Raw genomic sequence first — 13,689 nt, forward strand, 5'->3', positions numbered from 1 at the left:
GAGAGTGTGACAATCCTCGGCATCAAGGCCATATTTGACCAAGTGTGACATTAAGGAGCTCCAGCAAAACAAGAGCCAACAAGACAGATGCTCCGGTTTCCTCCCACAATCCAAAGATGTGCAGGTCAGGTAGATTGGCCATGCTAAATTGCCCATAGTTTTAGGTGCATTAGTCAGGGGGAAATGGGTCTGGGTGGGTTACTATTTGGAGGGTCAGTGTGGACTGGTTGGGCTGAAAGGCCTGTTTCCACACTGTAGAGAATCTAATCTAATCTTGGAGGTCAGTCATCTCAGGAGTTCCTCAGTGTAGCGTGTTCGGCCCAGTTATCTTCAGCTACAAAACAATTCACCCGCCTTATGTCATAAAGGTCAGAGATGGGAATGTTCACTGATGATTACAGAATGCTCAAGACCATTTGCAACTTCTCAAAGATGAAAGAAGTCCATTTTCAAAGATAGCAGGATCCAGACAACATTCAGACTAGTGCTAACAAATGGCATGTAATATTTGTGGCATACAACTGCCAATGACCATCTCCAAATAAAAAGGATATAACTAATGCCCCTGGACATTCAATGGAATTACTATGATGGAATTCCAACTAACAACATCCTGGAGGCTACCAATGTCCAGAAACTGAACTGAACACAAGACAGTGGCTAGAACAGCAGGTCAGAGGCGAAGAATTCTGCAACCACTAATATTTAAAAGATTAAATTGTATTCTCTCTCTGGACATTCATGTAATGTTAAATTGTACTATCTTTCTCCAAGAAACTGAATATTCTGGAAGTGGGTGGGGGCAACTTTGTCTCACAGATAGCATGCAGGAATTTAGATGACTACCCATTGTTATTCAAACTTCATTTGGGCAGCCATTTATTACCATTCTACTGCTATTATCAAATTAAACTCTCACTCAGTCCCTTCCATTCAGAAATGCTTTCATAGCCATCCCCAGCCAATCATCCCCTGATACTGAAGCATATCACACCTACACTATCTTGGGGAAATCACGAAGTCAAGAAATAATTTGCAAAATGGTTCCCCACGATTAGGGCATTTATATTTACATTATCTCCATGGATGTGCAGCACAGTGGCACAGTGGTTAGCACTGCTGCCTCACAGCACCAGAGACCCCGGTTCAACTCCCACCTCAGGCATCTGTCTGCGTGGAGTTTGCACATTCTCCCAGTGTCTGAGTACCTGGGAACATTCCCAACTGGCCTGTATAAAGGGGATGTGTTTCCTTTGTTTGGGGCCTCTTTTGACTCTACTTCGACTCGACAAGCCTGTGAACAGGGTCAAAGGGGGTCACCTAGCCTGTATGGGCTTTAATTAACTAACTGTTTTCAGAAGTTAGTGTATGCGAATTGCATCACGTATGTGAAACCTCGGGGAAAGAACCTGAATACTGCCACAAGATTATTTTCAAGTTTGAGGGTTTTTAAGAGGAAAGGTCATTGATGAAGTAGCTGAAGACAGCTGAGCCTGGGGATTAATCTGAGAAACTCCTGCAGCAATGCACTGAGGCTGAAAATGACAGGTCTCTAACAACCACCACCATCATCCTTTGTGCTCTCCAATTAGTGGAGAGCACCCCTGCACTCCTCAGATTCCCAATAACATCAAGTTTGCAATTTTCCTTGACACTACACAAGATCAAATGACGCCTTGATGTGAAGGGAAGACATGCTCATATCACCTGGAATGTGGTCTGATACCAAATGTTCCTGGTAGAACTCAAACTAAGCATTGGTGACCAGTAATCTCTTTCTCTATTAAGATAGAAGCCCTGTGGTCCATGAGGACAATGGCAACTTTACTTTTCATAAATATCTTCTGTCTGACTTTCCCTTAAATGCGTTGATACAGCTCACTTCAGGCACTCCCCATGGTAGCAAATTTCACATTCTCACAATTCCAAAGGGAAACATTTTCTCCTAAATTCTTATTTGGATTTTTTGGTGGCTATTTTTAAAAACATTTGTAGCCTTTGTGTTCCTTCTCAGTGAAATCAGAAGCTGTTGTCTATCAACACTTTTCATCATTTTTAAAATCTCTATTAGGTCTCCCTCAGCCTGCTTCTTCACCCCAGCACTACCAACATCCTCCTACCCCACCCCCCCCCCCGACAAAAATAACCAAGTCATCATACTTCCCTTGCACATATACCCACACATTTCTGCTATCATCCTTACAATGCTTCCTGCACACTTTCCAAGACATCTACATACAGTTCACTTCAGCACTGGATGAGATTATCACGAAGTACCCTCGTTGTTAACCTCTCCCTCATCCGAGTGTGACTCTCAATTAACCCAGTTTCTCTCTAACGAGACAGCACGCAATGGTCTGGTAGGACAAAGGCAACTTAACCTTTTTTAGATTTAAATACCGTTTTTTAAGAGAAGAAATCTCAGCCACAACAGCATAAGGTACTTTTAGTGTGGTTTAACCAAGACTAGGTATAGGCTGGGCATAACCTGCCTACTTTTTAAATCACATCCCTTGAGAAAAAGTCCAATGCTTAGTTTGATTTTTTTAAAAAATAACATTGTTAACCTGACGTATTTATATTCCAAAATTCCCTTGTTCCTCTATTGTTTATTTGGAATGTGTAGGTCTAGAAGGAATAATCTAGAGTCTTCTTCTTACAAAAATTTATGATGAAAATTACTTGCCCATTTTAAATGTTTAAAGGGCCAAATACAACTCTGAAGCTGACTGAATGTCTCTGAACTATCTTCCTAATCTACTGAACTTGATAAAAACAATAAAATATTCTTGTACAAAATGTTCTGCAAATGTCCTTGCTACACATCAAGTTCAACTTACTACTTTTGAAAGTTATAATCCAATAACTAAGGGTTTTTCAAACTAATGGATTCATCCAGCAGCAATAATTCAAGATGTGATAACGAGGGGGAAAATAAACAACTCTCAATATTAATAAATTCGTACAATTCAAAATATTTTTCACTCATGGTGAAAATAATGTTTAAAACATTGCAAATCTAACAGCCTTGTTCAAAACAGGGTGCAAGGACAATAGCTGCAATACAGGTCAGTCTAAACTCAATGGTGAGAAAGCTATTCCAAATGACAACTAGGACACAATTAGCAAACGTTTAGACAAATGTGGATAATTAGGGAAATCCAGCACAATTATTAACGGCAATTGAATTCACCTAATTTGAGATTTTTGATGAGATAACAAAAAGGGTTGATGTACATGGACTTTCAAAAAGGTGTTTGCTGAAGTATTGCGCAAGTCTTGTCAGCAAAGTTCAAAGTTGAAGCCTCAAGTAAAAGAGACATTGAGATCATGGATTCAAAGATGGCCAAGTAAAAGAAAACAGACTGAAAAGCAAAATGCTGATTCTTTTGAAAAAAAAATTGGAGCAAGTGCATTGGAATTTTCTTGGGGGGGGGGGGGGGGGGGGGGGGGGGGCGAGTCACAAACTGTTAGGAAGTAAAGGAAAGATCTGTAGAGCACAGAATATGCTGGAACATGCAGGCATTTGGTAAGTTAGAACTAATTCCCTGTTTCAATCAAAACGTATGGCAAAACCAAGTGAAAGGTACAACTCTAAAAGGGAATAGAGGTGAAGAGGAACATGCAGGGATGTGTAGACAAGTCAGTCAGATGGTTAAGAAAATTCGACATTTCGGGCATAAACGTCGAATTTCCTGTTCCTTGGATGCTGCCTGACCTGCTGCGCTTTTCCAGCAACACATTTTCAGCTCTGACCTCCAGCATCTGCAGATCTCACTTTCTCCTCCAGTCAGATGGTTAAGTTATTAATAATGCACAAAAGGATCCTGGGTTTTATTGAGAGCAAGCACAAAGTGAGGTATGGTGAACATTTATAAAATTCTGGTTTAACCTCAACGAGTTTAGTGTGCCAAATTCTGGGAACCACATTTTAGGAAAGAAGTAAAGGCATTGGATAGTGTGTAGAAAACATGCACTGCAATGATTCCAGAGATGACAGACTTCAGTTATACAAATGGGTGAAGCTGAGATCATTCTTCTCAAGAAGGATGAGAGAACATTTGTTCCAAGATCAGGAGGGGGTTGGACAAGGTCAAGCAGGGTGAGGCTATGATCTGGAATGCACTCTTACAGTCTATGATGGGGAAATGATACAAAGAAAATTTGGTAATTGACTGAAGATTAAAAACAAAATTGTAATGTTACATAGAAAAGGCAGGGCAAGGTGGGCAATGCACCAAATGGTCTTATTTTCTGCTAAATTCATTCTAAGATTCTTGAGTGTTGACTATCTCCCAAAAAATCAACTTTAACGATTCAAAACCCTGCATTCCTCCATGATTAAAAATTCTACTTCAGTAAATCTACAAAAAGATGTAATTTCCTTCTCGGTTCAGAAACAAAAATCAAGGATAATTTTATTAAATTGAGTGAGTGTGCATGTGAGCAAAAATAGAACAACATCAATGTTTTTAGAAGCTCACTGAATGACCAGGTTTTACCCTTGTGGGACATATCAATTGAGCCTTCACTAACCAACATTAAACCATTGCAATAGGAAGATATTGACTACGAAGTTCTGAATAGATAACAGGCATAAAATTCACAAGAGGAGAACGATAACAGACTTCCATTCCTATACGTGACAGTTGAATGTACAGTTAACAGAGAGCTTCAAACCAGCGTCTACAGAAAACCAACACACACAGACCAAATACTTAAATTCAGAAGCAATCATCCAATACACACGAACTGAGCTGCATCAAGACATCACATTGTAGCACCCAAGAACTACAAAAAGAAAAATACCTGTACAATATTTTTAAGAAAAATGGGTAACCAATAAACACAATCCACTGACTCCTCAGAAACAAACACAAACAAGCAGACACAACGCAACCAAAACCTATAGCCACACTACCTTACATCAAAGGCATATCAGTAATGACTTCCAGACTACTCAGATCCCTTGGCATTATGGTAGCCCACAAACCTACACACACACTTAAACAGCGACTAATTAACCTATAGGATGCATTAGATACCACCAGCAAAACTAATGTCATTTACAAGATACAATTGGACAAACTAACAGGAAACCTGCCACCAGGATAGACGAATACCAATTGGCCACCAAAAGACACGACCCACTATCACTCGTTTCCATACATACAGACAAAGGAGGACATCACTTTGACTGGGAGAAAACACATATCCTAGGACATGCGGAACAAAGACTCGTACGAGAATTCTTAGAGGCATGGCATTCTAACCAGAACTCCATCAATAAACACATCAATTTAGATCCTGTCAATATGTTCCCTCGAAAAAGAAAAGAACCGGAAATGACATCACCCACCTTAAGAAACCAAGAATTATAAATAGAGGGGCCAGACATACCACTGGCACTTCACCAGAGACTCTCTCTCTGATGATGTTATCTAGTCATGGTGACGGAACGTCTAAAAACAAACCCTCAAGCTCAGTGAGCAAACTTATCATCAATATGAGCTACAAATCTTAAAAATAGAAAATATCATTCATAACCATGGATCCTAGAACATAAAGTACCTTAAAAACTCAGTTTTGCAGGACTCTCATTTCCAAATGGCATTGTGGAAGTGATGGCCTGGTGATAATTTCACTGGACAAATAATACAGAGGACCAGGCTAATTTATGTCACGGGACCATGGGTTCAAATCCTTTCATGATGGCTTGTGGAATTTACATTCAATTAATAATCTGCAATTGAAAGTCAGTCTCAATAATGGTAACTATCATAGCTGATTGTTAAAACCCATCTGATTCACTAATTTCTTTTACAGAAGGAAATCAGAAATCCTTACCAAGATTGGCACCTGTGCAATTCCAACATAAATGTGGCTGTTTCTTAACTATCCTCTGAACTGACTGACCAAGCCACTTAGTTAAAGATTGATCAAGGATGGGCAACAAACACTAGCCTTGACAGCAACACCCATATCCCATGAATTCAAGGAGATAAAGTGGCTCACTTGCATCCTTATCAAAACACAAGAATGTTAATATTTATTTGGGAAATTAGAGAAAGCTTAGAAACAGACTTCAGCTGAAAACTTAGCAGTAGCCACTGAGGGAGAGGAGCTCAAAACAATTATGCAGTAAAGGGAGTGGGAGGTGATGCAATTATAAGATCTATTGCAGCATGAAATAAGTGTCTAAAAAGAAAAACTCATCAGATGACGAAAGCAGTGGCAGCAGATAAACCATAATTGAGGGCAAATTATTTTAAAAGGCAAATTATCACACCCATTACAGATTCTAGCACCCCATCCAAAAGTATTCTATTCCCAATGTGACAAAAGATAATATTATTTGATTGCAGAGTTTCAAATTGGTAGAGACTCATCTCATCTAATATGGTTGCTAAAAAGGGAAATTAGCAATTTATATGTAATTAGATAACAATGCCAAGAACCATACATTCAGTTATTTCTGTAAAATACTTCCACTTTATTCTCCGTCCTAACTACTCTTGCCAATCCCTCCACCACTAAAAATAAAAATGGTAAAGTGTACCCACCAAAATTTGTACATATAGGTTGATACTTTAAAATACCAAGGCCATTAAAACCTTAACGACTAAAACCAATTTCCTCTAAAACACTGTGCTATTTAATATAACACCACGGGAAATATTCATTTCAACATAATATTTATCAAAGCAAAAATGATGCACATTGTGGATGCTTTCACAATTGGTTTTACTGTTGCATTCACAAATCAAAAGTTGAAAATGCAAAAAAAAAAGCCCTGACAAAATGATTCAAAATATCAAAAAAATACAAAACATAACATCTATAGAAGGTAACATGATAAAACATAATAACAATGCACTAGTGGGAGAATCTAGCAGGTGCAGTTCAAAAATAAAGAGTCTCTCATTTAAAGATGGGTGCAAGGAGGAAGTTCTTCTCTCAGAGGGCGATTAGTCTTTGGGATTGTGACAGAATTCTGCAGGCTGAATAACTGAATATATTCAAGGCAGATTCATATTTCTGATCTACTAAGGATTAAGGGCTTTGGGGGAGCAAGCAGGAAAGTTAAGGCCATGATCAGGTCAGACATGATCTTGTTGCATGGTAGCGTAGGCTTGATCATTCTTAGATTTTACGATCAAATAAGACATGTATATAGTATAATAAAAACAAAGCCATAACAGTTCTAGTGAAAAGGTCCTTAACCTCAAATACTGTTTCCTTCTACACAGATGCTGCCTGATCTCCTGAGAATGCCAAACATTTTCCACTTTCATTTCAGATTTCCAGTATCTATCGTATTTTGCTTTTGTGTTAGCATCTAACATTTCTGGCAGAAGTGCAGAAATTCTGAAATGCATGCGAGTTCGATAGATTTTAACAGATATATTTGAGTGTTTCATCATTCCAAATACCTTAATGGACGATCAGGTTAGTCTAGTAGAGACAAATCAATCTGTATTTCTATTAAGATCAGCCCAAATCAATGTTAAATGATTTTACATATCACAAATAAAACCATGATAATTGGGATGCAACATGCACCATGTGAAAGACTTTTTTTGTTGCAATAACAATCAAACTTTCCATGCACTGGTGCAAAAATATATTCTGAATGCTTGCAACATTCATAATTCTTTTAAAAATGCCTCATGGGATGTTGGAGTCCCTGGCTATTGCCCATTTAATATGTCTATTTCTTTCTCTTTCTAACATTAAATCTGACTCCACAGTGACATTTAATGAAACACATCTATGTTTGCATCTAAGGGTTGCTGTATGCTATTTCATGACTATCTTACCATGAGCCCAGTATATAATGACAATTTAATAAAACTTTTTTAAAAACTCAATATTCTAAACATATAGTAAAATCCAATGTCATAAAATTTATCTTTTTTATCGAAAAACATTGACTTCAATTAATCAACAGAATTACATAGGTCAACCCTGTTCAATAATTTGTTAGTGAAACCACTCATTTATGATTCACTATAATTGTTACGAAGGGCCCAGACAATTCTACAAGTAAAACGAAAATCGAATTCCCAAATACAAAAACATTTTTTTCAGGACTCCTTTCTTACCTAGAATGCAAGAGGCCCAACCAGACAGGATTCACTGCTAGATCTAGTAATTGGAAATGAACCAGAGCAGATAAGAAAAGTAAGTATAGGGGAGCATCTAGGCAACAGTGATCATAACAAGTTTAAATTAATGATTGAGAAAACGTAAGAAAAAGACCACAACAATACATGACGAGAAAAACAGGTAGATATTAAAGGGACAAGAATAGATCTGAAAAAATCTCAGAGGGGAAAAAAAAATGAACAGCAGATGGGGAAATACTTAGAAAATGAAATCTATTTTAGTTTAGGAAAAACATATTCAGTTAAAAAACATGAACAAACTAACCAATAATGAATCACTTTAGATGTATAAAGAATTAAGGTTTAAGGCAAAATTGAAGATATAAAAAACAAAGTTGGTAACTAGAGAGGATAACAAAAGTGAAATGATAGATTAGCAAAGGCAGCATTTTTAAAAAAACTTATGGAAAGCAAAAATGACAAATTTAACTTTCAAGTAACAGAAAAATAGTATTTTCAGACAAAAAAGCCTCAGGATAGGGATTAAGTAACAGAAGGAAAACTCAGAAGTAATGACAGCAAAATTGCAGAAATATTGAATAGTGACTTTGCTTCATTATTCACCAAAGAGACCAAAGTAGATAACGCATTAGAAGAGACGCCAAAAAATATGAAAATATTTAAGACAGAAAGTGATCTGGGGTGTAAGGAGATGACAAATAATAAACTAATCAAGTGAAGTAAAGATAAAACCTTTGCTTGACTTGATTGGATTCATTCTTTTTATTTAAAATTGTAGAAGTAGTAATATTACATATGTGTACAAAAATTCATTACAATTGGGAATTATGTCAGAGGAACGATGGACAACTAGCAATATTATATTCAAAGGAGGGAGACAGAACACATCCAAAAAACTAGCTGAATATCAATGATAAGAAAGATGAGAGAGTCTTTATTCAAAGAGGTAACAGAAAAATATTAGCTGAAAATATAAAAGAGAAGCTAACTTAAGATTTTAAAGGGGAAGGACAACCTTACTAAGTTCTTTGAAATAACAGCAAGACTGGAAAAAGATAATGCATTAGATAAAACATATTTGGACTTTGAAACGGTGTGCCGTTTAGATGGACTGGCCATGATAAATTGCTCCATGGTGTCCAAGGATGCACAGATTAGAAGGATTACCTATGGTAAATGCAGGATAGGATGCTCTTCATACATTGGTTTCAGACTTGATGGTCCAAACATCCTCTCTGACCTGTAGGGATTCTAATGATCTTTGAAAATGTGTCATGAAGTAAACTGATAACTATGATCAGAGTTACGTAGCAAGATGAATAGCAAATTGATTCCAGAATTAAAAAAAAGTCTTTAAGGGCAGACACATAGACTGGCAAAGGTGGAAAATGATGTTACAAACAAAGTAAATGAACGACTGGATAATCTATTTTAAGTTGTTTATTTAAGAAAGTACTGTTGGCCTGGATATCAGTCCAGATAGTACGAGACCAGATGTACTCTGGAAGATGCATGTTGGGACTATTGCAAAACTCCTGATGTACTGACTAAGCAGGAATTGTCCAAGAAGTTGAAATTTCCAACTTTATCCAGCATCTACAACACTCCAAAAAGGTATCTAACTCTGTGTTAAGAGTCACAGACTTTTGAGAGTTCCAGATTACTTTTCTTAATATTTGGCCATGGAAAGTTAGAGGAAATCAAACCTACAAGGACTTCCCATTCATTGATACTGATCTTGCCACTCAGTCTCACCTCTAACTACCCTCTGCATACCTGGACTTGTCTCTCCATTCTGATCCAATGTCACTGATCTGTACTAACCTGGCCTAACTCATGCCCACCAGACAAGATCCATCCTGACAGCCCCAATTGCATTCCCCATAACCATCTACCTGTCATCTTATACTTCATCTCCTGGTACCTACTTGGACTCACCTATCACACTCTCCCATTTACACAATCACCTTTTTTAAAGTCAGTTCTCAATGGCTGCCAGATGATCATATCTTGGAATACAGCGGTTCACATCACAAAGAGCAGAGTTTCAATGCTCATCCACTTTGTTATTACTTGCGAGGATTCCTGAACTGTATTAAGCTGCTGTAGATGGGAATGCTCCTGTCCCAGACGTTTGCATAGAGAAATCTTCAAAGGCAAGTTTATTCTTGTCCAATCAGAATTGAAAAAAAAAGTTTCAAACGCTGACTGGGAAATCTAGTCACACTCCCTATTCAACCAATCACACCTATGATTATATCGTCTGGCACTTATCGGGTTAAATGGCAAATAGCTAGAAATAGTCACTAGTTCAGAAAAGCCACATATCTGAAATGTGGCTCATCTAAAATGTTTGAAATTTCAATTTACATAAAATTCTCAAATGCTCTCTGATCTATAAGTGAAAATGCTAGAGACAATCAGATGTCCAGCATCTGCAAATTTTTGACATTGTCAGCATATGCAGTAAAACAGCCCGACTTTACATCATTTTATCCAACTGAGTGCCTACAGATAATTAATTTTGTGGATACTGCATGGTGAGGTGTCAACTTGGTGTTCGCTGAATTCTGAAGGTTGAGAATGCAAACCTCATTCAGGGACTTGAGTATAAAGCCAGCTGCGACTTCAGTATGGTCCAAAGGTTTTATGAGAAGTTCTGCACTTTGGATGAAAGCAAGATTCGATTATGTTCCAGCAGTTCAAATAGAAATTAAAGATCCCTGGTATTATTTGTAGATGAGCAGATTTACCTAGAGTGCAAAACCAAAGAACAAAATGCAGCTAATCTTTAGAATTTCATTCCCAAAACTTTATTCAAGTTCAGTTACTGCAATACACAAACACTTGACATTACCTAACTAGGAGATCCTAAGGCACCTTCGACATTAAAAGACTATGCCAAGACTTTAAAAAAGATTGTTACTAAGTGGTCACTGAGAAGCAACAGATACAGTATTCTACTGTCTAAATAATTTACTTGATAAACAATTGCAGTTGTGCTTTGGTGTCATTCTGCAGAATGGAACATTTTGCGCTAAATGACATCACTGAGTAATGCTATCTCAAATGAAAAGCACAGATAATATTACCCTGACATCTGAGTACATAGGGGAAAGGAGGCTACAAGACATGTGTTTAAAAAAAGTTTAGCAGGATGTATGAAGGAAATTATAACATTCTGATAATTAGATTTTGTAAGTTTAACAGATTAAGAAAATAAGGTTACCCAGAATTCACAGACAAAACACACTGAAATAAGGTCAAAGAATTCAAAGCTGTGATTAGATTTTTTTTAAAAACACATTAAAAAAATTTGGGACTTGTTGCCAGCTTCAGTCTGGCACTGTAACAGGACCACTTCAAAAAAGTGAGTGAACAAAAATTATCCAAAATTATTGTTATAAAATTCTTGGCTCTGAGCCAGTTAACATTGTTTGGAAACACACAGCCACGAAATTAATATTTAGAAGCTGTGTTCTGAAAGAATCTGGTTCTAGCCTTTTTCTCTATCCCTCCCAGTTTTCAACATACCCTAGTCATTGGATCTTTCAGCATAACAAAACAGAAATTCAGTGGGGTTTGCATACAAGATCCATAAGAACTCAGCCCACTTGCCAATTTCTTCTTACTCAGGACACAAACAAATATTCAATGGGAATCACTCATTCTGTTCATACTGAATTAAGAGCTAGGCTCTTTCCCTCACTTTTGAAAACATGAGAAAGGTTGCACTGCAACACATTGCCCTTCCCTAACAGTCAGTATTGATTCGTTCTTGCTTTCACATCCCTGGTTGGAGGATAAAGGTCTTCATTTTGTTTAAGATTTTTTTAAACTGAAGTTACCAGCTGTTGACATTATGTGTCATTTATATGCTAAATATCACTGACACTTGCAAAACAATTCCTCTGTCACATATTTGATTCACCATAATCCATGTATTTTTAAAAAGTATTTTACATACATATTGTCAATAATATGTAACTGGTGATCCAAATTTCACAAAATCATTGAACAGTTAAGGCCATGTCTATCGCTAGAGAGATCTTTCGTGCAAGTAGCTTTGTTTTCTACTTACGTGTATTTTTAAAATGTTAGGTACGTTTTCGGATGAGATCTTTCTCGACAACTTAGGGCCCTTTTACAGTCAAGTATCAGTAAATATTTGAATTTTCTTGATAGCGTTCAACAAATACTCTCAACAGGCCATGGCCCAGATGTCATTTATGGGCATGATGTTGAAGGCCCGTCACCACCTTCCCACCCCACCCCAACTCATTTCCTTATTGTGTACGGAAGTCTATGTTCCAAAGTGTTGTCTACAAGTCTTGGCCTGTTCCTAGGTCGGTGCCTGTAACCAGTCTTTGGCACTCGCCTTATTCCAGAGAGTTGTGTGTGAGTGGAGTGTGAGGCCTGACCCCTGTATAGGTATTTGGTGGGATTCGGTTGCCTCTCTATTAGTGTTACTGTTGCTATGAGAGGCCAGGGGCCTGTCCCAGTGTAAGCTGAGGCTGCCATCCCACCCTGTTTGCCCTTTCTTGAGCTGAGCTCAGTACCAGTGTCAAGCCGCCCCTGGGTGCCAGGGCCCGTCCGCTTACCTTTATAATGGACTCGCAGGTTGTTCTGAGACAAGCCGATGTAGCTGTACTTGTCCTTTGGGCTCCAGCATCTGGGCAGCGGCGTCTCCTGCTCGTTGACAGCGGGGTAGAGCCGCTTGAAGCGCTCGGTGAGTTCCTTCTCCTGGAGGTTGAGGGCCGACTCTCCGTGCGTCGCCGACAGCCCGGCCATGGGTGCGGATCTGTGAAGGAAAGGGAGGGGTGGGTGCGGGGGGTTAGGCCGAGCCCCGAGCCTGGGCTCTGGGTGGATGTGTAATGGGGCCTTGAGAGGCTGGGGATCGGGCCCCCGAAGCCCGGATGGAGGTAGGCTCGGATTCCCGGAACGGCGGCCGCGCCTTGTGAACCCTCAGCCCCGCTCGCTTACTCAGAGCCTGGCCGACAGCCGGTCCCGTCCGGTCCGGCCCCAACTCAGTCGCTGCTGCATCCGTGCCTGCCTGTCTGTCTGAGGGAGTGAGTGAGTGTCCCCGTGTCCGCCTGTCGCCGCTCACTGACAGGCCGCCGCCGCTCACCAAGCCGCTCCTCATTGGCTGCTCACTCCAAGCCAGCCAGGCCGGGGGGCGGGGCCAGGCACCGGGGGGCGGGGCCAAGCTGGGCTCGGGGTGACTGCTGCAGAGAGGCTCACTCCCTATGGGGGGGTCTCTGGAGTGAGGATAGGGAGGAAGTGGGGTGGGGGGAAAGCAGTGGAGTAATTGGAGGAGGTGGAGATAAGGGCTGTGCTCCAAGGAAGGGTGAGGGTCCCTAGACAGGGAAAAACAAGGGAGGTCTATGATAGCATTGAGGGAGGAAGGTTTAAATGGGTAAAACATTCCACACTAATGGGTAGACTAGCAAAATATGTACACAGTTGAGTTGAGAGTGGCTGGACAGTAGTTATCAAAATGGAAAGTGAAGGACTGAAAAAGGAAGCATTCATCATGATCTAAACTTGACCAAGTCCAGAA

At 39.3% G+C, this 13,689-nt stretch overlaps 1 protein-coding gene across 1 annotated transcript in view; it reads right to left on the bottom strand.

Moving 5' to 3' along the window:
* Positions 1–13,265, bottom strand: part of ranbp9 (RAN binding protein 9) — a 90,103-nt gene extending 76,838 nt beyond the window's left edge. The window contains exons 1-2 of the mRNA XM_060850317.1: positions 13,113–13,265; positions 12,731–12,930 (exon numbers count right to left, since the gene is read on the bottom strand). Of these exons, the coding sequence (XP_060706300.1) occupies positions 12,731–12,920 (190 nt within the window). The 5' untranslated portion in view covers positions 12,921–12,930; positions 13,113–13,265. The remainder of the gene's footprint in view (positions 1–12,730; positions 12,931–13,112) is intronic.
* Positions 13,266–13,689: the final 424 nt, after the last annotated feature.

This window comes from Hemiscyllium ocellatum, chromosome 34, assembly GCF_020745735.1.
Source record: "Hemiscyllium ocellatum isolate sHemOce1 chromosome 34, sHemOce1.pat.X.cur, whole genome shotgun sequence".
Lineage (NCBI taxonomy): Eukaryota > Metazoa > Chordata > Chondrichthyes > Orectolobiformes > Hemiscylliidae > Hemiscyllium > Hemiscyllium ocellatum.